The following is a 27,568-nucleotide window of genomic DNA, read 5'->3' as shown; positions in this document are numbered from 1 at the left end:
TTTCTGTGTCTCCCCCTCCTCAGTGCCTTTCAAGTCAGCCCCTTTGCTTTCAGATGGGGAAACCAAGACTCAAAGGGCAGAGGATTTGTACAGTGTCATATGCTGATACTAATGACCAAAAATATTACATTTTAATAGTATGCATGTTTAAAAAAGCAATGAATTTTAAAGGTCAGACTTTACAAAGTAGGCTCACACAATGGTAATCAGCATATATATATATATATATATATATATATATATATATATATATATATATATTGCAGTCTTATTGTGAACTAAATCCATTACCCATGGAATCTCCCACTGCCAGGATGGTTACTGTCTCTGTTTAAGAGCCAGGAAAACTGACTCTGGGAGGTTCCATAACTTACCCAAGGCCACACATCCCACCAGTGGCAGAACTGGGGTTTGAACCCGTTATCTTCTGACAGCAAAAGCCCACGCTCTTAACGACTCCAGGCTAGTGTGATTTGCAGGGGATGGAGCTGGGAGTCGATCCCAGGACACTAGATTCTTGATCTCCTGGCCTCCAAAATTAAAAGCACAGCCAAGAGGCCTCCGCCATCAGGAGCTCCCAAAAGCCCCACTCAGAGACCAGCCTGGCCTTACTGCCTCATTAGCAAGATAAACCCCCCTCCCTTCCCAGTCTGGACAGTTCACAGCACCCTGTCGCCTCCATGGTCTCTGCTGAGGCTCACAACATCCTTAGGAGACAGGCAGGGAGCCTGTCCCAGTCTCCAGGTGGAGAAACCAAGGCCCAGAAATGTATCCACCCCAAGAGAGTGGGATATTCTTTTGCTGTTGATTCTGCTGCCAAAATTGGACACACACACAAACTTATTTTTAGAGAGGACTTCAGGGGACACAGATTTTAAAAGCCCCTGTCATATTGCTTTGTGCTGCTGGCCACATAGTTTTGCTGAGCATCTGCTTTGTGCCAGGCAGGGTGTTTGATGGTTTTCAAACACTACTTCTTGAAGCCTCTGCAAGGTAGGGAGACCAAGGCCCAGAGAGGGTAGCATTCACTAAGGCTGAGCAGCGGGGAATTGAAGCAGCCTTGCCTAACTCCAGAGCTGTGCCCGGTGGCCTAGGAGGGCGCAGTGCCAGAGCAGCCTTCTGAGGCTTTTGTCCAGAACCCGGGCCTCTGGAGGAATCCAGCTCCTACAGTTAGTGTCCACATTCAGAAAAGAGGAGCAGGCTCACCCCAGGCCCCAGAGCCTGGAGAGCTACAGGGGATGAGGGCAGGGTTTCTAGCTCCCTGGGCACTCCCAGTACGGTGCCTCCTCACCCTGTTCCTAGTGGGATGATTTGAGCCACTCACTCAGCTCTGCATGATGGAAAATCTGTAATTTAAGCTGGACTCATGTGGCTTAAATTATGAGAGTTTGTCTCCCCTGGAACCTTCCTTCTCACCCCAGGCCAGTCTGCTGACTTTGCCTGGCACTTAAGGCTCTATGCAAACAAGTCTCCCACAGGGTGGGACTGAGGGAGAGGTCTGGGGGCTGGTGAGGTGCCTGGACTTCAGGCAGAGCCGCTGCCTCTTCTCCTCTTATTAGCAGAGCAGCCTTGGGATCTTGTGTAAGTGTAAGTGTGTGGGCTCTCACGGGCCTGGGTTCAAATCCTGGCTCAATCACTTTCAAGCACTCTGACCTCCAATAGGCTGCTTTCCCTCCTGAGCTTCAGTTCCCTGTCAGTGAAATGAGAGTGACAGAGAGGCACAAGGCACCATGCTTGGCACGAAGGAAGTGCTGATAAATAAAGATAATAACAGTTGGATTAGGGGTGTGGCTCAGTGGTAGAGTCTGTGCTTTGTATGTGCAAGGCTCAGAGTTCCATCCCCAGCACCAAACACATAGGAAAACAAAACCCAGAGATCATGGTAGTTGACTGTCTTGGTTCCCGGCATGGGGGGCAGTGTGTGGAAGGGAACACAGACGGCTAAGCAGGGTTAGGCAAGACTGTACCTGGAGGGAGGTGAGCAGGCCGGTCTGGGGGAATTGGAGGACAAGGAAACCGCTCTTGCTTGGTTTGTGGGGAGTGAGACCAGGGCTGACCCTGGAGGCACAAAACCCTCTCCCCTTTCACTTCCCTCCCAGATAATTCTGGGAGCCAGACAAAGAGTCTTCTGCTGCCCAAATCCAGTGTATCAGCAGGGGCTCTGTGTGACTCTCCCAGTCACAGGCCGCCCTGGTCTCATCAGCCCAGGGGGTTCCTGAGGGGGTGAGAAGGAGTTGGGGAGCTTCAGTCTGGTTCCCAGGGACCCCAGGAGGTGGCCCCTTCCCGGCTCAGCTCTGGCCTTTCAGGAAGGGGGTGGCTCCGCAGCTCAGCTCGCTGTGGGGCTGACACTGTAGCAGGGTCACTGTGCATAAAGGCGCTGTCCGGACCCCGGGCCCAGCCTGGAACGGGGCTTTCTTGTCAGAGAGGAGCCTTTCTTCTCAGGACTGTGGGGTGGCGGCAGGGGGTCACACGGCCTCAGAGGATAATGGAGCTTCCAGCCATAGAGATGACGACGGGCTCGGCCCCCTCCCCCTCCCCCAGGTCTCCCATCCGAGCTGGGGGAGGAGGGAGGCTGGGGGCAGCTGATGGGCTTGGAAGTCTCAGCTGCCACCTTGGCAGTGGCTCTGTGCATGGAGAACTCGGGGCTCCCCCCAGAGGCTTCCAGATGTCTGACTCCAGCCATTGGTCTGACAAAAAATACTGGGCCACTCATCCAGTGCCTCAATTTCTAGTCTGTCTGCCTTGAGATTCTCAAGCCAGACTTGCCCTTCCACCCCCCTGCCATTCCTACAACTCCCTGCACCCCTCACTCCATCCCTACATCCTACACCTGACCTCAAGGCCTCACCCTTCCCTCCTGGACCATCTCAGTGACTGCTGGGCCCCACAGAGCGTTGCCACATAGTCATCAAAACTGCAGCTCAAACCACATTTCTTCCCTGCTCATTGGGCTCCTTGTCTAAAAAAGCAAGGTTAAACTCCAGCTACTTGCCGACCTGGCCCCTGATGGCTTCTCTGCTGTCCTTGTCATTCTCATCCACAGGCTCTGGATTTCATGTCATAAATTCCCTGTGCCTAGATCTTCACTCAGGCCCAAGCAACTTCCTAGAATGAGTGTTCTTTTCCTCTCACTTCTGCCTAGGAAACTCCTACTCATCCTTCAAGGCACAGCTCAAATATCTATTCCTTGTACATCTTCCTCTGTACCTACCCTTGGCTCTACTTATCTCTCTTACAGAGATGGCCTTGTAACATCAAGCTGTGGCTAATTTCATCCACATTGGCTTCCTCCACTACTCTGGAAAGAACGTAAAAACTTTATCTTCATCTGAAGGCCTAGTACCTGTCTCTTACCCTAGGCTTTCCAGCTGATGTTTTATGAATGAAGGGATGAATGAATACACTGTCTACCCATAAAAATAACTTCCTCCTCTATCCTAGAGGCTTTTACAACTCACCATGACACCCCCACAAGACCTTGGAAGTAGGAGGAAATTACCATAATGCACAGGCTGTTCTGATGCACCTAAAACCAGGAAGAGCCTAGAAGGAGGCTGGAGCCTGGTCTTAGCTCTCCTTTTACTTTTTCTTTTGTCCTTTTCTTGTTCTTAAATTTATGACTGGCTCTGCCCATCTCTATGCCATTAGCCTCTGCAAAGTCAAGAGACCCCATGTGTTCTCAGTCCCCAAACCCTCCAGCACTGTCAGTCATGAGAGTGAGAGGGACAGTTTCCATCTCAGTGCACAGTGCAAGGTGTTGTGCCCTCACACCTGGTCTCACAGGAGCCTCCTGACAACCATTCATGGTGGGTGCTACCATACCCCATACTGCAAATGAGAAGACCAAGTTTCACGGGAGCAAAATGATTTTCCGGAAGTCCTCCAACTAGGAAGTGACAGAGCCAGGATTCAAAGCTACTTGAGTTTCTTGCCCATCCCTGTCCTGGGACCACACTGCATCTGCCCACTGTGCATTCCTCAAGTCACTCACACAGTGGCTGTTTAGGGAGGGCAGCAGTGCCATAGCCATTTTAGTTCTTTGTTCTTTCCTTGCATTCAGCAGTAGTTTACCGGGGATCTACTGTGTGCCAGTGCTCTGCTGCAAAGAATTCTGGGGAAGTAAGGCTGAAAGCAAGCCTTGAGGTTGGCATCGACACAGAGGAGAGGCATTCTTCATCCATCATGGAGGTCCCCAGATCCAGGTGGCCCCCAGTCCTCCAAAGGTCAGACCTGGGGTTTTGCAGGCTTCAGAAGGCACTGCTGTAGGCTCAGCAGGGAGCAGGTGTGCTCTCAGGGCCCCACTGGCATTGTGAGGCACGCCCCGGGGCTTCAGCTTCTGCTCTTCCCTCTGCCACCCTTGGCGTTGGTCCCCATTGTCCCCTCCCTGAGCACATTTCTGAATCCAGTTGACAGGACCCAGCTTGCAGGCCCTTCCAAGACCTCGAGGAACTGTTTGTATGAAGGTCCTGGGCATTTCTGCTGTCCCAGGCAGGGGATGCAGGGAGTCACCGCCTGCCCCACCCAGCAGGAGAAGCTCCCCTCCCTCGAGCCTGGCCAGCCCAGACTCATCTCCGATTTGTTGAGTGATTCATAACCTGACGCCGCAGAAAGTTGTGCTGGGCTGCAGGAGGGCTGCCCAGGGCTTGTGGTTTTGAACACAGAAGAATTCCCCCGTCAGCTCAGGATAGGATAACTTACTTGTTGAGAGAGACATTTTCACAAAATAAATCCTTAAAGAAACCAGGCGCTGAGGCAGGGAGGCCTGGTGAGGGATTATCTAAACAAACTCTGTTTTTGAAGCTTCAGGCCCAAATGATTTGCCCAAGCCTTTAGTTATTTCCCGCTACTCAGCTAGAGGTCCCCAGTGACCCTGACATCTTTTTTAATGGTACCAATGCAGCCAGGCCCTTTGGCCCCAGTGGTCAGCAAAGGAGTCTGTTGTTCTTTGGGGAGTGGGTGTGATGGTCTAATCACCTATACTGTTTTAATAAGGTTGTTAGTCACATTTGGGCCAAGCAGTTCTTCCTTCTGTGGGGCTGTCACCCCTTTGCAGGGTGTTGATCAGCCCAGGCTCCAGCCCATGGAATGCTACTTGCACCCCCATGGTCACAGTGCCCTCACAAGGCCTGAAAGGCCAGACTTGTGGCACCAGGGAAAAGCTCTTGAGCCTTTCTTGTGACTATCAGAGCTAAAACCACTTCTGTACATTTCTCAGCACCTCCTAGGGCACAGTGCCCCATTGAGACCCATGGCCTTGTTCCCAGAACCCCAAATGTCTGTCCATTACTTGAACTCCTTCACCCTTTCCCTTCCTGCCCCGGCTGCGATGTTCCCCTGCCTGACACTCTCTTCCCACATTCTGCTCCTCCAGGGCCCGCCCTCTGGCAGCCCTAGAAGACCCAGTCTACAGCATTGGTGCTGGTGATGTGGGTGGCCTTGGATGCTTGTCTTCAGCTCTCTGAGCCTCTTTTTCTTCATCAGCAGAGTGAGGAGTGGAGCAAGACCTCTTCCTGGTTACAGGGCAGAATGTGTCCCATTCTCAACATGGCTTCTGTGAAATGAGTCCTGGGGGCTGGTCCCTGAGTGGCCCTGCCTTCTCTTGTTAGAGGTTGGGATTGGGCCCCAGCTCATGCACCCCACTCCCTTCTGGGCCAAGACCCCTGGCCTCCCTTGAGGCCGTGGAGGGGACAGGTCCCAGCCCTCACTGGCTCCTCCAGCCCAGCAACAGTGGCCTTACTCTGCAGACAGGGAAGGCACTGTACAGATCTCTTCATGCAGCTAACGGTGGACAGCAGGGCCAGCCCTAGGTTCAGAGGCCCCCATCCTCGGATTCCATCTGAGAACCTTGCCTTCCTCCACCGTGGGGCTGCTGGGACCTGTACCCCTAACCTGACACTTGAGATTCTGTCCCTCCACTTTATTATCCTCCTTCTAAGTCAAACTCCTTCAGGCCGCCATCCTGGAGCCTCCTGTCTCCCCTCCCCCAGCCCTGGCCCCCCAGTCTCCCTCTTATCTAAATCTCCAGCCCTCCTGTCTCTCCACAGGAGATAAGGGGTCCCCATGAGGTGCCTGGTCGGGCTCACTGCCTGACACTTGGAGTACTTCCTGGCACATAGTAGGCACTTGACCACTTGCTGGATGAAGGGATGGACAGGTGGCCCATCTGTCCTCCTGTTGGGAGATTTGGAATACGACTGAAAGGGCCTGGGAAGGCAGGAGGCATTTGCTTCAACAGCCTGGTTTTCTCCCACAAGCAAACTCAGTCTGCTCTGTGCAAGAACAAAAACAAGTACTATGAGAATAGTTCTCCTGCAAGAGCTTGCTGAGCTGGCCATGTGCTGGGCCACGTGCTTTAGAGACAAGAAAGCTGAGGCTCAGTGTGGCTCAGGCACCTGCCCACCCAGAAAGTGGGGGGTTGGAACTTGAACCAGGTGTGTGCCTCACAAGTACATAGTCAGCACCCCAAGTACAGGTAGAGAAACCAAGGCTCAGAAGAACATCCCCAAGGTCCCCAGGATGAGTGGGTGGCAGGGTCCAATCCAGATCCAGGCCCCAGCCCCTGTTCCTAGGGTCTGTCCATGTCCCCCTCCTGGCATTTATAAGCCCAGGGGCTCTACTGATTCTTTGAAGCTCTGGGCCTCCAGTGTGGTCAAGTCTTGGTCACTTGCATCAGGGCTGCCTTGGCTAATGTAGGAGGATGCCCAGCAAGAGCTAGAGTGGAGACAGCACTTTCTGCATTCAGGGTGGGCCTAGCACCAGTCAAAAATAATGGCAAGATTTTTAGTGGAAAATGGGGAACAAAAAGGGGAACTGGAGCTCTGTCCAATGCCCCAGCTCCTTGGCCTCACCCAGATCAGAGCAGGGTTTATTGATGAATAGTCCAAGTGCCTTGATATTGTCTTCCTGGGCAGAGAAATTCAGCCCCCACATTTGCCCAGGGTTCCTTGTTTCATTTCTACTGTGACGTCCATGAGTTAGCAACATTCATTTAGTCACTCAGTTACCAAGAAGCTTTTATTAAGTGCTGACTCTGCTAAGGCGTGGGACACTTAGGAATGCATTTTCTCTAAGTGGTCACATCAACTCAGGGCCCACTGACACCCTCCCTTACATCCTGAGAGGCCACTTGCCAGTGTCAGCTTATTCTCTGGGAGACCCAGCCTGAAGCACTTCACCCCCCGAGCCTCAGTTTCCCCTCTGTAAAATCAGGTCACCACTGACTGCTTCACAATGCACCTGGGAGGCTTAAGGAAGGTGGTGCCCTTAAAGCTCTAAGGACAGTTCTTGGCACATAAGAGGCCTCCTCCACTATCTCCACAAGTAGTGATGTCATCTGTGTCAGGATGGGGTCCCCAGGCTCTGAGAAGGAAGCCTGACCTGGTATCCAGGGCAACAGGTCATAGAGCTGAGTTTATCTGAACCCCCACATTATAACAGAGGAATTCCGACAAAGGGTTTGTAATTGATTTGTGAATCTGTTTCTAATGGAAATCATTCAGTAGTATTAAAATGTATCAGGCCACCTTTTATTATTAATACAATGAATCACCTTTATCTAAAATAATCAAATCACCCCTAAAAAATAGACTGGGACAAGTATGTGAATAAAATCAGTCATATAATCCCTTTGGAAAATCGTTTCTGCTGTTTCTCATGAAGCTAAACATATGCCTGCTCCATGGCCCCGTAAGTCCACACCCTGTGTAGGATGGAGCGAGTAGAATGAGTACACGTGGTCACCAAAGACGGGGACAAGGCTGGAACGTTCCCAGCAGCTTTGCTCATAATTGCCTGCAACAACAAACAGCCCAAATGTCCATCAACAAAGAAAGGGGAGATAAATTGTGTTGTGTTTGCATGGCAGAACACCACACAGCAATAATAAAGAGCACACTGCTGCTAACACGCAGCATCACGGGCAAAGCTGAAGGTCATTATGCCAAGAAAAGAAGCCAGCCACCAGAGATTTTGTACTGTGGGGTTTCCTTTATAGAGACTTCAAAAACAGGCAAAACTAATCAATGGTGATTAGTTGGGAGAGAGATTGCACATGAAGAGGGAGGGATATGGATCAATGAGGAAGGGGCAGGAAGAACTTTCTGGATGGTCCTTACAGTAGTATATATACCTTTGAGAAATGCATTGAGCTGTATTAAGATCTATGCATTTTACTGTATGTAAGTTATAGTTCAATTAAAAAATGACTGCAAACCACATCCCTCCCATTTGCTAATAGTATGACTCTGGGAACATGACTTCACCTCTGAGCCTCAGTTTCCTTCATCTCTAAGGGGGCTGAGCAATCCACATGTCATAGGGGTTGAGCTACTGTGATGAGATTATGATGGCCTGTGTGAGGGGCTTGCCAGGGAACCCAGCTGGGCCTAGGACGGTCAGCAGCCGTGAGCCCAGGAGGGGCCTGGCGTCGGCCCAGAGGTGACTGGTGAGCCCACCGGCACTCATCTGCTTTCTCTGACCGTCCCCAGCTAAACTCTCAAAGCCCGTTTCCTCGGCCTGTTCATACTTGACCATAAGCCTGTGAAATGGGGACATGGTGCAATTGGGCTGTTTGATCTCCATGTACCACCAAGGCCAGGTGAGAAAGGCCTCCAACTGCAGAGTAGCAGTCCTGCTATGATCAAAATCCAGCAACCACTGAGCGCCTGCTCCAGGCCCTTGCTGAGCAAGGGCCAGGGGACAGCATGGACACTGGGCTTCGTGGACCCCGGAGCCTGGTAACAGAACAATCATCAGAGAACCTCCTAGAATGGGACAACTGCATCTTTGACAGCTACTCTAGAGGTTGTAAGAGAGGCCTGGGCTTTGTCAGGAGGCAGGGAGGACTTCCTGGAGGAGGCAACATGGAGAGATGAGTGGAGTTAGCCTGGCTAGAGGGGAAGGGAGGGTGCACCAAGGAGGGGGAACAGCCAAGGCAAAGGCCCAGCAGAGTGCACATGTTACATGTCTGGAGATAGGAAGGACGGGAGAGGGCTGGCATAGAGATAGTGCCTGTGTAGGCGGCAGCTCTTGGCTCCAGCCTGGGCCCTCCCTCCCTGTCCTCATCCTTGGAGCTGCAGGAAGCCAGGCCAGAGTCTTCTGTAGGGGAGAAAGGAGATGGTAAATTGGCCTTTGACAAAGGGTAGCAAAGATCCGTGACCACCCAGTGTGGACGGGCACTGTGTGAGGCCCCCGACACACTTTGACACGCAGACCTCCTGAGAGTGGGGGCTCACCCCCACCCTTCCAGATGGGAATTTGGATCAGGAGTTTTCGCCCTGACCTTCCTTCCCAAGAGGGAGGAGCCAGGGCTCAGTCCTGCTGAGTTTGAGCCCAGATCTACAGGCTCTGCACTGCGTCCTGCAGATCTACAGCAGCCTGGGATGTAAAGCCCTCAGCTTCCCAGACCTGCTCTCCTCATTTCTATAAAGGAGTTAAGACCTGCCCCGCCTGCCTTGGGGTGTGCCTCAAAGTCAGGAAATAAATAATGAAGTAGCATATGGGCAGAACCTCTTACTTCAAGCCTCTTGTTTTACAGAAGGGGAAAATGAAGCCCAGAGAGGTGAATTGGCCAGCCTCAGATCACACAGCAGGTTAGAGGCAGAGCTAGGATTGAAACCCAGGTTTCTGCATCAGCTGCTTCATACTAGAAACTGAGGCAGACGGGGTTGGCAGGAATGCCTGCTGTCCTGTTCTGTCCCTGGACGGAGGGGCTCAGCCAGGAAGGCCGTGACTGCCTGTCATGGTCAGAGCAGCCGTGGACCACAGACAGGTCCAGGCCAGGTTAATGGAATTAATCATGGCTGAAATGTATTAAGCACTTTCTATGTGCCAAAGCACTATGCTGAGTGCTTTTACTGAATTACATTATTTAGTCCTTGACATTATTCAGGTGGGAAAGTGGTTTGCTCAAGGTCAGCTTTGAGTCTGGAGATTCTAGCCTGACCAGGCAGTGCCAGGGACTTCTTGTCATCCTCTAGGGCAAACTGAGAGAGATCCCTCTCTCAAACTGAGAGAGACCCTCCAAGCCCTGGTTGCGTACTGCCAGGGACAAGAGGTGGAGGACAGAGCAGTGACTCACCCAAGTGGGGGAGCAGAGCAAACACCTTGGCGTGATATGTGGCCTGAGCCTGGCATGGCCAGACTCCAGTCATCCAGGACCTCTGCCAGCAGGGGCGGCCCCCCGGGAGAGCAGCCACCGGGATTCCTGTGCCACTGGGGGCTCAGTTGTGCCCTGTCTTGTCCCCTGGACTGAACTTGTTTGCTTCCTGCTACTGGTGGCATGAGCTCGGGAAACTGTCATGCCTGCCGTGAGCTGAGCCAGTCTGCAGAAGGACAATGGGCTGGGCGGCCCCATGCTGCCACTGATGCGCTGTGTAAATCTGGGCAAGTCACTTCATCTCTAGGCTCAGCGACTCTGTTTGGCCAATGGAGACAATAACACCCACCTGGCGGGGTTGTGCAAACCCAGAGGAAAACCGCAGGTGAAGAGTAGAGCAACATTGTATAGTGGTTAGGAACCAGGGTGACTTGAAAGCCAGACTTCCTACTTCAAATCCTGGCTTGTCCCTTGAGCAAATTACTTAATCTTTTCTTGCCTTGGTCTTCCCATCGGCAAAATGGGGCAAATAATTTTATCTCTTTTAGCAGGTTACTCAACATAACGTAAAGCTCCTCATGCCTGGTGCGGATTATGGACTCAGTAAAATTTGACTGTTGTGGCTCTGACTGTCCTTCCTCTGCACCTCCCAGCCCTTTTCACCTTGACTGCTGGGACGCTCTCAGCAAACATTGCTTCCTGATCAGGTTCATGGAAGAATTCTCTTTTCTTTACCTGAAGAACTCCCTGGGTACTCTTTTTATATAAATTTGATTCAAATTTCCTGAAATTAGTAGAATATATACTTTTTTTTTTTTAAACAAGGTAGGCTTTACATGTCCCGATACCTCTTGTCTGTGAGCTTTGACATCAGGACCTGTGTCATTCATTCCTGTGTCCTTCACAGGACACAGCACTTGTTCGTCCCCTGGATAAAAGAGAAACAGAGGGACTGGGATGTGGGTTTCTTCTAGAATCCACTCTCCCCATCCCTACCCCTGGCCTGGGCCGGGGCTGGGCACATCATGAACATCCTGCAGAAACTGAGGTGCTCAATTCCAGGCAATGACAGAGGTATTGCTTGGTCCTCTGATGTCTCAGGTCCTGCATGACATCAGCGCCCACTGAGAAAAGTTGTTCCTCTGGCCTCTGTCTCAGAGAGAAGGGAAGAAAGCCGAAGCTATGGGCTTAGGATGGAGAGCGGAAGGACCCACTTCCTCCCCATCCACAGCCTGCCTGAGACCCTAGCCCCTACTTTGTTAGCTTGCTTATTGGGGTGGCTTCCTTTGGGTCCTACACCCTGCCCTGAGGGATGAGGGGGCTGAGCTGAGCAGGGGGAGCCAGGCCTCCTGGACACCTAGAAGAACACATACAGAAGGCGCACAGATGCTGCTATTACTGCACTAAAGACTGGTGTGACAAAGGACTGTCCCCTCAAATTTGAATTTACTTATAAAAGCCACGATAACAACCATCATCTAGTGAGTGCCGACTGTGTGCCCAGAGCTGCACAAAGCCCTGAGCCTGTTCTACCTCACTGGCTGCCCCTCCACTGCCCGCCAAGGCAGGTAGTTGTATTTTTATGAAGTTGATGAGGAAATGGAGCAGAGCAGGACGTGACTTGCCCAAGGTCACGCAGCTCACAGGTGTGAGAATGGAATTTAAGGTCCAGAGTACTTGCTCTGCACACCTCCCACATGCTGCTCTCCATGGAAAGACACAGAGTGAAGGAGTTTATGGTGTGCTGACCAAGAAACCCCAGGGTGAGTGGGGGCTTCAGCAGGAGGGGCTCTCAGCAAGCGAGCTATGGGAAGGAGGTGGGTGGGGTGGGAGCCAGGCTCAGACCCTTCAGTGGGATCAGAGCCTTGCTTCTTCCCCCTTGGGGTTCTGGGTCACTAGAACCAGACTTGAGACGTGCTCCCAGCCTGTGTTTACCAGGGTGTCGGGCAGAGCAGGCGCAAGGGGAACACGGAACTGGCATTAAATAAGGCTGAATCACACGGCCCAGAGTTCCCTCCACGCCTGCTGATTACTCAAGGAGAAAGCCTGTTTTCTGCCAACACATCTCCGACACCTCTCTGACAGCCCCAATCTCCCTTTTCAATGGGGAAAAGCAGATCTCAGGCTCAGACCCTACTACAGCATCGTCTCATTTTCATTGTACATAGTTTAGTTTGTGTGGTTTTATTTGACAAAATACATAGGCAGCATTTTCAAAGTGCTTGACAAATATTGCCTCACTGCATCCTCATTGCAATTTTAGCTGATAAGCACCCTTATGCGTCTTACAGGTGAGTAAGCTGAGGTATGGAGAGGTTAGGTACCTTGCTCAGGTCATATGGTGCCAGAGCAAAGATTATAAACCCAGGCAGCTGGCTATAGAACCTGTGCTCTTAACCACCTCCCCAGACTGCCTTCACTTGTAGGACTGGTGCTGGAGTTCTTCTAATTATGGCAGTAACCTGATTTTTCCTCTATGAATGAATTTATTTCTATAAAAATAGGTGAGTCAATTTAAAAGTAAAGTGTAATTCAAGGGGTGGCATGGAAATGGCTAAAGTCCTAACAATAGTTCAGACGCCACAGAGGTTTGAAGAACGCTGGTCAGTCTAGGCCCTTCATTTGTCAGCTGAAGCCCAGAGAGGGGCTGGGACCTGACAAAGGTCACACACTGAGTGAGCCTGTAAGCTGCCAGGCCCGATGGCAGCTGTCCCTGCCACCCATGAGCGTCTGATTCCTGCACTAGGACTGATGGGTATCTGGCAGAAGGCAGGAGGAGGTGTGCTCACCTGCCCAGGAGTGTCACGCTGCAACAGGATCCCTGTTATCTCAGCCGCTGTGGCACAGGCAGGCCCAGTCAGCACTTTGGCCACATTGGAGCCAACTTCCTCCCAGGTCTCCTTACATCTGCAGGCAGGATCTCTGTCCTGGGTCTGCCAGGCAGTGCTCACCCCTGTTCCCCTCCAGAAGCTTCTGTGGCCTCTGCCTTGGTAGATTATAGCTCCCTTGGCTCAGATCCTGGGACCGCCACAGCTCCCACGGTGTGGGCTTCCTTAGATTCTTAGCCCTCGATTTCTGTCCTTGTGGGTACAGTGGGGCCATGCAAAGCCACAGACGTGGTCAGGGAGGGCCCCAGAGACAAGGTGAGCCCACTGCACCAGGAGTGGCAAATGTGCCTGCTCGGGCCTTTTCTGAGTCACCTCCTACAGGGTTGCCTCTTCATCATGGAAGCCACCAGCCTTTCCTTAAACTCCATAAGGTACCGGAAGCAGAGAATGGGCCGTTAGGATCCATGACCCATTGTTTCCATTGAAACAGACCCCTCATGGAAGCTGGCTTCTCCCAAGCCAGGCTGGTCAGGGGTTCCACCTTGTGGACAGTGCCCCAGTCACAGTCTTCAGACCCTGACTGCTTGCTGCTTCCCTATGGCCTTGGGTGGGTTATTTCTCTTCTCTCAGCCTCAGTTTCCTCATCTGTCAAATAAAATATATCATGAGACTTAGCCATGATGAACATTCTTTGAAATGTCTGTCCCAATCTACAGATGTTTATGTGACTGTCTTTATGCCAGTGTAGACAGAACAATGGCTGCACAGCACTCTTTAAAGCTACCACATAGATGGAAAATACAAGGGAAGTAAAACCTGCCTTCCAGTAAGCTCTGAGAAGGGCCTCAGAGCTGAATTCAGGTTGATATTTAGTTTACCATTCCACCTTCCTTTCAACAGACTGTACAATGACTCACTACTGGGGTAGGAATCATAGCAGGGGAAGAACATGAGCCCAGGAATCAGAGATGGGCAGCCCTGGATTTATGTTCCCGCTGAGTGGCCCTGTGCAAGTCACTTGACCTCTCTGAGCTTCAAGCTCCTTGTTGATAAAAGACAGTTGCCTTACTGATGCCATTGTGTGGTTGCTGTATGAATTGAATGAGTCAGTGCACGTACAGTGCTTGGCACACATCTGAGTCCAGGGTGGACCCTTGATAAATACCAGCTACTCATGTCATATTGGTACTATGCATGGGCCCTCTGCTGGGCTCTTCTGGCAGACATACAAGTCAGCCCCTGGGTGCCCTGATGGAGCACGCCCAGGCCCGCTCAGCCTGGGTGGTCAGGGACGGCTTCTCGGAGCCATGTCAGAGGGAAGCAAGGGCATTGAGGGTGAGGCAGGGCCCGGGTGCAGGCCGGGAGCCCCAGGAGGGCCAGCGTCTGCCTCTGCTGTGCTGGCCTGTGTGTGTGGGGGGAGGCAGGAGATGAGGCTGCTGAGTAGACAGCCCCCCGGGGACAGTTTGCCGGGAGCTTGACAAGGTTAAGGATCTTCCTGGAACATCCTTTCACTTCCCCTCAATAACCTGCTATGGATCTATCATCCCAGTATTTATCTAAGCCCTTGCTGGACCCATTTATATCCTGCGCCTCTCCAGCTTCCAGGCGTAATGAGCTCCAGATGTGAGAGGAAGGGGCCTTCCCGAAATCTCTACCTCCAGCTCGGAGGGTGCCGGGATGGGGGACAAGTCCTCCTTCACTGCTCCACCTCCAAGGTAGGAAACACTTGGAGCCTGCTCCCCAACCTCAGTGTCCTTGGCACAGGCCAAGGCCCTCTGATTAGAGTTGGGGTGGGCCCAGGGCGTTCCAGGCCACCACTGGGACCCTCTGTTCCGGGCCTGAGTGCCTTCACGCCAGGGCATCCAGGGGCTCCTAAGGGGAGCCCTGAGATACCTGACCCACTGGGCCATCCCAGGAGAAAGACTGACAGCTAGGAAGTTCTTTGAACCCACAGAGATACCAGGAATATCCCCAAACCAAGCCAGAGCATCAGGGCTTGAAGGACCTCAGAAACCTTTTTGTCCCGTGGTTCCCAGCTGTCTGTCTCAACTTCTACCACTGCAAGCTCTGTTCTCGATGCTGTGCTGGAAATAACTCATTTTTCTATTTACTGGAGTAAAAAGTAAATGTATTAAGAAGGAAAGTCCATATCCCTGCCATAGATAAAACACCCATATCTCTCGACACAAGCAGAAGGTAGCTGTTAACTATAAATACGACAGAGGCAGGCAGGTTGTACAATCAGGTTCCTGCTGGACCCTTGTTCTCTGCTGAAGTCGAGTGGAAAGGAGGGTTGAGGGGGCTGGACGGCGGGCCCAGGAGGCAGGTGAAGGCAGCACAAGGGGCGCTGTGGGCAGCTGGGGTGGATCTCACTGGGACCTGGCGAGAAGCTGTGGAGACTGCGCATCTGGATGGCAGCTGAGGCTGCATGTGGGGAGTCCAGTCCCCATTTATGGTGTGCAGACTCTGGGCATCTTCAAAGCTGAGGGCGGAAGAGAGGGGTCCCCAGGAGAGGTGAGGTGAGGGGCTGGAGCCCCAGAGCCCCAGAGCCCCAGGCCCACTGCCCCGAGTGCTCTCAATTGAGAAAGACCAGCACATTAATGTTTCCAAGGCCACAGTGGAGACTCTCTTTGAGGAGTCAGGATTGAGCAGAAGTGAAAAGAGGAAAATGTTCTCACTTTATAGCAGCCTCAAAGGTGGTGTCCGGTACCACTAAATCTGCTGGCAGACTGTCCCTGGGAGAAAGCAGGCCCAGAGCGGGGAAAGGGACTTGTTTGCATTCAACAAGCCAGAAAACTCTTCTCCTTTAACTGCCCTGAGCTGCCTTCTCTGAATTCATTTCCACTTGCTTTTATAATTTTAAAAAACAAAGATCAGAAAACATTTTTAGATAGGGACAGGAGAGAGGCCCCCCATAATCAAATGGGCAGGAACCTACCTTCAGCCAAGCTGTGGTTAGGAAGGAGAAGTTGAGGCCTCAGAACGGCCCTCTCCTCGTTCTCAGGTCCAGTGTCCTCGGGTGAACCTCTGAATTCTTGATAGTAGAGGCATGCACAGGATGTTGGCCAGAGTGAGGCCCCTCACTGAGCTTTGAGAAGGCCTCTTGGAGGAGGAATTTCCAGGGAGGAGGTAGAAACATTGGGTTCAAATCCTTTCTTTGCCCCAAAATGACCCCATGACCTTGGGCAGTTATTTCACTGCTCTGTAAAACAGGGGTGATGCAATACCTCTCTTAAAAGAGTGTTTAGAAGATTAAATAGGTTAATACATGCTTCCAACTAGGCCCAGCACAAGCACTATATATATGCTGGCATTATTACTGTTACTAGGCCCAGGGAAGGAAGGAGAAAGCAAGCAGGTATTTGGTCCTTATTGGGGAACCATGTACTGGGCCTGTCTGCATGGCTGCTCTCAGGCCGTCCTCACAAGCCAGAGCATGTGACATGCCCAGGGTTGCAGCTGTGTCCCAACTCTCGGCACATGGATGTTCACTCCAGGGACTCCAGCAGAGGCGGGAGGAGAAAGGGCAAGGAGCCAGGCCAGGGGAGAGAGTGCCTGAGTGGGGGCAGAGGGGCTGGAAGTCAGGAATTCTGGGGGAAGACATTTGCACTTTCTCCCACAGGCACTGCGGAGCCACTGGCAGGCCATGAGCAGGGAGTGACATGATAAAAAGGGTGTTGGGGACGGTCTGTGCGACTGCGGTTTCGGGATGGATGGGCAGTGGGAAGGTCTGGAGGGGAGGCAGGAAGCTCAGCTGGGCAGCTGGCCTGGGGATGTCCCCTGAGAAATGTGCAGGGAGCCTGCAGTCAGGCTGAGCTGAGGACACCAGGTCAGGGCCCAGCTGGGTCAGGGCCAGGGTTGAGGTGCTAAATGGGCCCAGCGCCCAGCCCTCCCCATGCCCGTGGGCAGCTTTATCTGGGAGCCTCTGGAGGGCATCCTGACTGAGTGCAGCAGGCCTGACCGCCTGCAGATTTATGAAGTGTGGGGGAAGCACCCGGGGGCAGGCTTGCAAGACAGGCCTGCAGGGAGAGGACGAGCAGGAGGACATTCTCCAGCCCACAGACACACTGACCCCATTTCCACCCCAGGACCCAGCCAACCTTGGGACCACACTACTGAGTTCCTAGAATCAGGCCTAGGACAGGGCAGCAACCACTACCTCAGTTTCTCCTCCCAGAGAACCAGAGGGATGAGTAGGCAGGGGTCAAATGCAAGAACCTCAGACATGAGGAGGCTGTAGAATGTTCTGGAACCTCTGGACCAGAGTCAGGTAATGTGCATGATCTGAAAGCAGGTGACAAACAGTATGACTTTCAGAGTCAGAATACGATTCCATTTGTGACTTTCAAAGAAATAAATATTCATTTATGCCTCTATAAATACATTTTATGTGCAGTAAAATGTCTAAATGACACTTAATTGTGAGTACCTCTGGGGAAAGAGCTTTGACTCTTCACTTTAGACCCTCCTCCATTGTCTCCATATCTTATAATAAGCGTATATTTTTTTCACTTAAGAATTTTTTTCAAAATTCAGAGTAAAGATGGTATCAGAGAGAGAGAAGATAGACAGCCTGCTCCACATGTCATGGGGTAGTGGGCAGGCATCTGTGGGGACTTGGAGTGCTTAGCCTCTGGTCATTCTGGAACTCTTGGGACATCCTCTCTCCTTTGGGATCCCCGATTGGCCCCTGAAGGGGAGCTGGAAGGATGCCACAGGGACAGGCAGGTTCCAGGCAGGGTGAGGGTTGTGGAGGGTCTCCCGAAGGCCATTGAAAGGTGCTAAGATTTGAGTGGATGGGAAACTGAGAACAGACTGGTCAGTCAAACCCTTGCTCCATTGCTTACCAGTGGTGGGACCCTGAGTGCTTTGTCATCCCCCTGAGCCTCAGTTTCCTCATCTGTATAATGGTTATCCTGATGACATTAAACATCAGTCGGTGGGTATGTGTAAGTTTTATTATTTTTTTTCAGTGCTAGGGTTGTGTTATGGCTTGTATCTGGATATTCCCTCAAAGCCTCATGTGCTCCTAGGTAAGGCTTTTGGGAGGTGACTGGCTCTTGGGTGTGTAATAGTGAATTAATCCACTGATGGATTTAACATAGATCTGGGTGTAGATAATGGATTTACTGAAGAGGGAAGACTTACCCTAGTGTAGGTGGCACCAAACAATAGGCTTGAAGCCTGTATGGAATAAAAAGGGTAAGGGAGAAGGATGTCTGCTGCTTCTCGCCTGCCATGCCACAGACTGTTTCTCCTCTGCCATGCTACCCTACCTTGGAGCCAGCCAACTGTGGGCTGAAACCTCTACAAACTGTGAGCTAAAACATACCTTTCCTCCTTTGACTTCTGCGTGTCAGGTATTTTGTCTCAGCAATGAGAAAGTAACTAAAACAGGGTGGAACCCAGGGCCACATGCATATACCATACCATTGAGCTACACCTCCAACCCAAAGCTATTATTTGTTTAGGTATGGTCACCTTAAAAGCTGGGGATAGCCCCTGAGAGCTTGAAAGCACCCTGCAAAATGTCTGGGACCCCACCCTGGAAAGACAGAAGGTCACAGAGTGTTGACAATCCTCCCAGGAGGGGCTTCCTTGGCAGCTAGACAAGCGCAAGAAGGTTGGCAGCACTGTATAAGCACACCAAGCAGGCCCTGGATCAAGGTCCTCCTTGTCTGGGTATCCAGCCAAAGCTGGCAGTCATTTGCAAGGGCATCACTTCCCTCCATAAAGCAGGACCCATGCTGCCTTTGTACCAGGTTTGGCTCTGGGTATGAAGCCAAGGCAGGATTCTGGCTGCTGCCTGCAGCCTTGAGAAACTGAGTCTCAAGCTCCAGTGCCACCTCTCACTTATGATCTTTCCTGGCCTGAGCTGGGCCTCCTCTCTGGGTCTCAGTCTCCATCCCCATGGTGACATGGTAGGATGGGGGCAAGCTTGGTCCATTTCTGAGAGTACCTCAATCCTTTACATCTTGTGAAGCTGAGCTGCTTATCTGAACTAGCTTGTAGCTTCGTCCCTCAGCACAGAGCCTGGTACCCATGAAGGGCCTGCCATTGAGGTGAGTGGATCAGACGAGTTAGCTGGTTAATGAACATACTGGAAAAGGAGTGAATCAGGTAGTGAGCACTTGCTCCTTAGGGCCTTTGCACGTGCTGTTTCTTCTGCCTGGCATATGTTCCTGTCTACTTTCCTGCCTGGGTTTCTTGCCTCCCACAAAGCATCCTAAAAGAGCACAAGGCTTGGAGCCAGCCTAGCCCCTGATCATGAAGAGCCTTGTGCAAAACTTTTGACCTCAGGGAACCACAGTCATCTCTGTAAAATGGGGACACTAAGCTTGGGTCCTTTGTGTGTCCATAGGCATCTCTTGGTTGTGAAACCTGTGGACTGGATTGCAGTCCTCTTGGGTGTATGCAGGGTTAGCACGGGCCTGCAGCTGACCCTCAGTGAAGGTCAAATGAATGAATGTGTGAATGAATGAATGAATGAATGAACAAAGGAACATAAGAAAAGCACTTGGCGATGCCAGAGAGGGCGCTCTGCACACTGAAGTGCTGGGTCAGAGAGTCTGGGTTAGAGAGGCTCAGCCCATAGGTAGGTCCACTCCCATGGTCCTGTCCCACAGACTTCAAAGCTGTCCCATCATCAAGCCACAGTGTTGACAGGCTTTTTTTTTTTGGTACCAGGGATCAAGCTCAGGACCTTGTGCTTTTGAGGCAGGCGTGATGCCACTGAGCTAAATCCCCGGCCCGGTGACAGGCTTCTTTTGAGGTCAAGATGTTATGCCCACAAGGGATATTTAGCAGCTCCCTTTCCTTGATGGCAGCTGCACCCTCTGGAGACCCCACAGCCTCACAGCCTGATAGGCCCAGACAACATGGGTGTGTATGGGCAGGGAGAGGTGGACAGGCTCAAGGACAGCCCCAAATCCCTGCAGGCAATACATTTTCTGCCCCTGAACCTGAGGCCTGAACACTTGGCAGTCTCAGAATGCACTCACATCCTCTACTTCGCTGTAGATGCCAAACCTCTGAGGCAGCTTGGATGGAAAGCACAACCCACCCATTTTATAGCTGAGAATACTGAGACTTAGCTTGTGCTTGGATTACACAGAGCATTGTCTGATCCAGCTCTGCCCCCCATAAATGCCAAAGTTTGTAGATTTGGAGCATTTAGAAATAATCATACCTCAATGTGAGGTGAGGATGGGTACATGAGAAGAGGATCTGAAGAAGCCTGGGATGACTTTCAGCTGGAGGAGATTGTGGCTAATGTCCATTCCAAGCCTGGCAGCAGGAACGGGGAGGCAGAGGCATTGGCTGGGCCATGCCTAATGTGATTTTACTTTCACAGTCTCCTCCTAGCTGGATGTGTGGTGGCACATGACTGTAATCACAGCACTCTGAGAAAAGAAATGAGTAGTGCTGAGCATGGTGGCACACATCTGTAACCCCAGCACTGGGGAGGCTGAGGCAGGAGGATCACTGTGGGCTCAAGCCCAACCTGGGCTACATAGTGAGTTCAAGGCCAGCCTGAACTAATAGCAAATTATGATGGTGGCCTTAGGACTGTTATGATGACAGCCTTGGGAGGGTGGCTATGTGATCCCATTTGCCCTTTTTGTTTTATCCTCTCCACAAGCCTGCATGGGTGGGTTGGGGGTTCTCATTTTCCCAGATGAAGAAATTGTAGCTCAGTGCGGTGAATGCATTCAGCCAACCCCACACAGCTCAGCCAGGTTGAGCCAGGAGGTGGCAGCCGTCTCCAGAGCCAGTGTTGTTGCCAGGGGCAGGTCTGTGGGCTGACCCCAGCTGGCTGCATCGACGCCCACCTGGGAGGCCTGCGGAAAACGCAGCTCCCCAGCCACAGTGCCAGCCTATGCCCATGATTCTAATGCTCTTAGTCTCGTGGGGACGAGGGGATGCTGGAACTGCTGCTTCAGAAAAGCATCCTAATCTATTGTGAGCCACAGCCGGCTGCTACCCTGTGCCATCACCAAACTGTGTTAAAAACATGACGGATTGTGGGAAGTGAAAAACAAAGAGCAGAAAGAACACACCATAATGTTGGCAGTGGCCACGGTGGGACAGAGGGATGAGGGGGCAGGAGATTGTCTTATTGTGCTTTACTCTGCCACCTGACTTCTGTGTTTCCCAAACTGTCTTTAAAGAGTGCACACTGCTCCTATAGTCAGAGCCCTCATTGCAGAGCCTCTGGACCAGAGTGGTTTGGAGAGGGGCAAGGAGAGCTGGAGCTGAGACTGCCGGCCTGAGTAGCAGCTCTCCCCTTGACTGGGGCACTGGGTCCCCTGAGCCTCCATTCCCTCATCTGTGTCACAGGGCGGGAAGCCTTGCAAGTGTGGCTGGGAGTGTGAAGTGAGGAAATTCCCCCCAGCCCGCGCTTTCCCTCCCACCTCCCCTCCACCCCAGCTCTCTCCCTGGCACCTGGGCTCTGACCTCAGATGTCCAATTCTGCCAATGCCCAGTTGGAGCCTCTTCCCCCAGGTGATTTCAAACCCTCACAGAATGTGCAGGCTGCCCAGGCCTTACGGGGCTGCCTCAGCAAGGCTTTTTTGCAGATGGGGAAACTGAGGCACAGAGCAGGCACAGAACTTGGCAGCCAGCTCCAGTTCCCCAGAAATGGGAGGGGGCATGCATGTGTCTGCTGTGCATCTCCCTCTCCATCAGCACCTCGCTCAGTGTGCGAGGGGGCAGCAAGTCACCATCTGTGTTTTCCAATAAAAGAAAATGAAAATTGAAGCACATTAAAAATAGCTCAATTGGGATTCCGCACGGGCGCTGAGGCCCGCTGTGGCAGAGACAGAGACGCCCAGCTTGCCTGCATCCTCCCCCAGCCTGGCATCCACACTGTCAGGAGTCATTTGAGGCAAACATCCCCTGGGGGTGCATAGGACCGGGCCACATACAGGCAGTGCCAAGAGCACCAAGGCCCCATGGGGACCCTTAGTCCCAGGTCCCAGCGCCTGCCCGATGCAGGCCCTGGGAGTCCACTGACACAGGAGAGCTGGACCCAGAGCCACAAGTCTCTGGTCAGACTCTGGACAGCACCCCTCAGTCCCCAGGACCGCAATCAGAGCCCCTGCCTGCTGAGGTACCCCATAGGGATGCCCTGTAGCAGAGTGGAAGGCAGATGCCCTCTGGTTCTGTTTCCTCCTCTGCACTACTAGAATGATGGCATGGTTTGTGAGTGGCCTTCTGAGGCAGCCTAGGGCCCCTTCCTAGGGAAGCCCCTAGGAAGTGTGTGACCTAAGGAAGCCCCTTCCCCTCTTTGAACCCTGATGTCCAAGTTCAGGATGACATGGGAGTGTTCCCTAGGGGGTGTGTGAGAGGACAGCATGAGACAGCAACAAGCTCTTAGCTTGGTGCCCTACATGAATGGGAACTTGGCCACAGCCATTACTTCTCTGAGCCTCAGTTTCCTCATCTGTCAAATGGGACTGATTGTAGTTCCTGCCTCCTGGAACTTTGGGAAGATAAGGTCCTGGGTTGGACTTGGCACATGGAAGACATTAAGTCCACAGTAGCCCCACCCTGCTGTCCCATCCATCCAGAGCAGAGACTGGGGCATTGGACCACATCTGCCTTGCCACAGCCCCACGCCTCTCCTGGACAGGCATATGGGCCACGGGAGGGACAGGCAGGATGGGAAATACTGGGAGGGCTCCCTTCAACCACAGCTGTGAACCAAAGTGGCCAGAGCTACCAGAGGGAGTGGCAGAGGCTCTGGCATACTTTCCTCAGCAGTGGGAGTGAGCATGTGTGGTTCACAGGGTGGAGTGGGCCCATGTGTGCCAGAGATGACCTCTTTGTTAGGGGTGACGTCTTCCTTTCCTGTTGCTGCCATCACTGATTACCATAGACAGAGTGGCTTAAAGCAATGCAGATTTATTATCTTACAGCTCTAGAAGCCAGAAATCTGATTGGGCCTCACAGGGCTGAAATGGGTATTGGAAACCCCCTCCCCCCAGGGCTGGAGGAGAGTCTCCTTTCCTTCCTTTTCCAGCTGTGGGACCATCCCTCCCCTCATTCCTGTGCTGCACCCTCCATCCTCAGGTATATCACTCTCACCTCTGCTTCCATCGCCGCCGCTGCCCTCTGTTGCCCAGCCTTTGTCCCCTAAGGCTCCTCCTGATTACATTGGGCCCACTTGGCTAATCCAGGATAAGCTCCCCCTCTCAGGAGCCTTAGTTCAGTCTTATCTCCAAAGTCCTTTCTTGCTATATAAGGTTATGTTCTCAGGTTCTGGGGATTAGGACATGGACATTTTGGGGACATAGGGTGCCATCGTTCTGTTTCCCATAGACAAGAAAGCAGGAGTCTGCCTCACTTTGACCAGAGAGGGCCAGCTGATGTTGATATTAATTACATCATAATTTCCATTTATTGAGTGACTACCTTGTGCCAATTCGTGTAGAAATTTGAGTTATAACAATGACAATATTTTGCTGAGCACTTACTATAGCCAGGTGCTGGCCTATGTGCCTTACTGGCTTGGTGTCATTAACTGTCAGGCTGGTACTAATTAGCATTCCCATTCTGCACCCCAGAAAGGAAAGGTTGGGATTTGCTGGGGACCTCTGGGTTGGGAAGTGGGTTCAGATCTAGAAGGGTGTTGAGCCCACACCTGGGATGTGCCATAGGATAGGCCCCGGGATGTGCCTCAGCCCAACCTTCTTTTCCTGAGGCTATTGGTCCCCTAAACTGGGTTACTCACTGGGCTGTGCCTCCTCTCGAGGCCTTTGGGAGGCACCAGCACACTGAAACCTCCAGCTCTGCCCGGTGAGCACCCTCCTTTGCTCAGGCCTGGCCATCCCCGGGCCATCTTCCACTTCCCATCAAGCTTCCTAGACCTGTCCTCCAGGTCTGTGTCACTCCAGGTTTTAGGTCCATGCCCTTCCACCTCACCGTGGGATCTTGGACCCTTCCCACAGCTGCCTCAGTCTTCCCATCTCTACACTGTGTGCCCTCTTCTGCTGTTCCCCAGTGACCCCTCAGGCCTCAGCCTGTGGTGTTACCCTTCCACCATCTCTGCAGGACTCAAAGGACCTCCTAACCTGAGGAGACCCTGCTGACCTGGGCAGCTCCCTGGTGCATGGGAGGAGGGCAGAGGGGTCAGGAACAGGCAGCAGTGCACATCCTCCAGGCCCTCAGCCGGAGGGAGGCTCAGGGAGGATTCCTTAGAAACTCCCTGTTCCTGGTATCCTCCATCGGTGCTTCCTGCCTCCCCAGAGAACTCAGCCGTCACCTCAGGAAATGGGACAGATAATTGCAACTTTAAATAAGGCCAAGTAAATGCTCCCTGCCAGGCCCAGCACCTGGGACGCTGAGCTTTGGAGGAAGGCAGCGGGTGGGCTCCTGCTCAGAATCCCAGCACTGCCAACTCCCTAGTGACCCAGGGCAAGTCATCATCCTTCTCTGGGCCTCAGTCTCCTCATCTACTAAATGGAAACCTATGAAAAGTACCCTGGTACATCCTGAGTGTTAGGAGGCCCCACAGCTGGGAGTCCGGGTTAGCCCGGAGGTGCCTGTTGTTGCTGTTCTCAGTGCCATTGGCCTCTGGGTGAGTGGGGGGTGATGATACAGGAAAGCAGCCTCCCTCAGCTACACTGGCCATGCAGGCCTCTGGCTGAGAGCTTTGTACCCACACCCGTGAGTAGGCATGGCTTCCTGCCCCCATTTCCCAGATGAGGTCACTGAGGCCACAGAGCTGTGGGAAAGGAGGGAGTCAGGAGTCCCCACCATCCGGAGGGGACCGCCCGCCACACACCTTAGCCCAGGCAGAGGAGCACCCACCCCAGTGGTACACATGGCAGCGTGAGATGACTGAGGTTCCAGATCCAATTTCCCAATTAGCACAGGAATTCCTGAGCCTGCTCTGAGCATCAGTGGGTCTGATAGCTCCCCCAGCTGCTGCAGCCACCACCAGTGCAGACCAGTGCAGAATTCCCAGGAAGGAGGAGCCCCAGGTGGAGCTGGGGAGGTGAGGCCTGAGCCAGGTTGGGAGCTGGGCCTGGCTGGGCTGGAGGTGCCATGGCTTCTGCTACCAGGGGGACTGGCTGAATGTTGCAGGGCAGGAGCTTGGAGAGGCTGAGGCATGTTCAGGGTTTAAACAGGCCAGCTGCACACCACCCTTCCTCATGCCAGGGAGAGACTACCTCCTCCTCACTGTAGATGCTAACAGTCGTCCTGTCCCACCTAGCAGCCAGCACTGGAGGATTCCATCCCCTGCTCAAGCACTCTGCTGGGAAAGGGCATCAGACATACTCCAGAGGGAGGGCTGCAGCCCTGAGGAGAGGCAGCTAACTCAAGCTGGGGAGAGGAGAGGCATCAAGAAGGCTTCTGGGAGGAGATGATCCCTGAGTTAAGTCTTCAAGATAAGTAGGAGTTTTCCAGGTGAGAAATGGATGTCTACCTGATAGGGGAAGCAGCTTGGGCAGGCACAAGGAGGCAAAGTGAAGGCATGGCCTGCTGAAGAACTCCACAAGGCCTTAGCTCACGTGGGCCTGCCCACCATGGCCCAGCTTTCCAGGAGGAGCACAACCAAGGGCAAAACCCAGGCAGGGGGAGAGAGCAAGGGGGTTCAGAGTGATCAGACTGGACTCATGGCATGATGGAGGGAGGTGCCACTCAGACCAGGAGCTAGGGCCAGCCTACCGAAGCTTTGAGCGCCACCTGCTCTTTCTTGGTCATCCCCTCAGGGCATGGAGGAAGGCTGGTGTCTGGAACCTGGTTGCATTTCTGGGGCGGCACTGGCCCAGAGGCCTGTAACACCATGAGTGAGGGAGAGAGGCTCCCAGAATTGCCCGACCTCCCCAGGAAGTCTACCCTGACTTCAAGGAATGTGTCCCTAGTGCAGGCAGGAAGCCTCCTCTGCCATGGATCCATAGATCCTACATCTGCAGCCAGAAAAACCCATTGCCCATGGTCACAGCCCCTCGAACGCCTCTGCCATCCTGCAGAGACTGCATGGGCATCCACAAGTTGTGGCGGGAAGGGCACTAGGCTGGCTGTCAGGCCACCTTATGCCACTGGATCAGGCCATGCCTGCTCCCCACCTCAGTGCTGCCATGCTTGGGCCTCCAAGCTCCAGCTGCCTGACCCCACCATCTACTTCAGCCCTCACCTGAGATTCTAGATGCCCAAAAGGCTCATTGGGATGGTGAAAGGAGTTTGGTTAACAGAGTCCAGAAATTAAAATCCTTCCTCCCCAACTTATAGGAATCTAATTTGTCCCCACTGAGCCAATTTGCTTATCATAACAGGGAGGCAATCCTATGTCCTTTGGAAAGTTTGGGGATGCTTAGATGAACTCAGGGGCAACTCTGGATGTTATCTGAATAGCATCCTGCCCAGCAGATAGTAAGTGCTCAGTAAACGGTAGCCATGATGAGATGCTGTCAAGTGGATGTGAAGGCCATGGTTTTCTCTCACCTCCTGGCTACTCTGCTTCTCTTTACAGCTGGCTGGGAGTCCCCCCCCCCCCTGTGGCTTATGTCCCCCAACATCCCCCTTCCTTTGAAGCCCTGCCCCTTCTTGGGCCTTTCCTACCACAATCAGCCCTTCTGTGCCTAGCAATGTCCCCATCCCCACCAGTTCATGCCAGGAAGCCCTCAAGCCTGGCTTTGTGCCTGGCATTGCTTCTCAGGGTATCAGGTTGGTAGGGAACAAACAGTAACTGATGATGAAAATGCAGAGGCTCTGTTTGTAAAGACAGTGGGAAATTACTGAGCAACTCTCCTGAGAAACATTGATGTGCAAGAAAATGCCCCTGCAGAGCTGTGCCTGCTCTGCTGCCCCAGATGCCAGTGCAATTGGCAGTGGAGCCTGGAGTCATGCTGTGTCTAGATGGTGCCCTGGGGTGTTCTGTCACTGCACCCCACAGCCACTGAGGTGGGCCTGCAGGGGAGTAATTCAGACATTCTGGAAACATCTCTACATCAGCAGCCACTCTTAGAAAAAGGGAGAAATTTGGAGCTACCAGACCTAGGGTGGAACCTCTGCCCTGTTTTGGCCAGCTATGTGGCTGGGGCAGCCATCTGCACTTCACTGATTCCTAGGCTGCAATTTCTTCGTCTATAAAATGGATCCATTACACAAGAGCATGCATGGCTGGCCAGCTGAGTCAGGCCACCCCCTTCCCTGGATCCTTTCTGCCCTTCAGCCCAGCATTGCAGGCTCTGTGGCATCTTGAACTCTTTCTCCAAGGACTGTCTTCTCCCTCATGTGGCTCCATGGTGGGGCCTCGTTCATCTCCCTCCCAGCCTTTGCACAAGCTGACCCTCTGCCTGAAGCACTTTCTCCATTTCAGTTCTTTCCCTTTTCCTCCTTCCTTTTGACTGGTTGTCTCCTACACAAAAATTGGGATTCAGGCAAGGTAGCACTCATTTGGAAAGTCTCTGACCTCTGAGTAGGGTTACGGTTCCTCCTCTGCTGGGGGATGATGTTTGGTAAGCCTGAGATCCCCCTTGCAGACTGCAGAACCGGGGCCCTGCTGGGGCTGGGGCCTCAGCCATGTGCAAGCCTAATGTGATCATGTGGGGCCCATGAAATGGGATGTGTGGAGGCAGAGGGAAGGAAGATCCAGAGGTGCAGGACAGGACCTGGGATGTCAGCCTGAGCAAGG

At 52.7% G+C, this 27,568-nt stretch overlaps 1 protein-coding gene across 6 annotated transcripts in view; it reads left to right on the top strand.

The window, feature by feature from the left end:
• The window catches only part of Ephb2 (EPH receptor B2), a 178,105-nt gene that overhangs the window by 20,144 nt on the left and 130,393 nt on the right, over positions 1–27,568 (top strand). For 2 of the 6 annotated variants that reach the window (XM_087215604.1, XM_087215601.1), the window contains exon 1: positions 294–11,859. The exons of 1 other annotated variant lie outside the window; for it this stretch is intronic. In XM_087215604.1, coding sequence (XP_087071730.1) covers positions 11,679–11,859 — 181 coding nt within the window. In that variant the 5' untranslated portion in view covers positions 294–11,678. Of the gene's footprint in view, positions 1–292; positions 11,860–27,568 lie in introns of those variants that run through there. 3 more of the 6 variants (XM_087215605.1, XM_087215603.1, XM_087215606.1) reach the window with 2 other exon arrangements.

The sequence above is a fragment of the Heterocephalus glaber genome, unplaced genomic scaffold (assembly GCF_053883595.1).
Source record: "Heterocephalus glaber isolate CG9 unplaced genomic scaffold, H.glaber_assembly_v1.0 deba00001452, whole genome shotgun sequence".
Taxonomy (NCBI): Eukaryota; Metazoa; Chordata; class Mammalia; order Rodentia; family Bathyergidae; genus Heterocephalus; species Heterocephalus glaber.
Note: the sequence above shows the minus strand (reverse complement) of the source record. Positions and strands in the feature narration are given on the sequence as shown.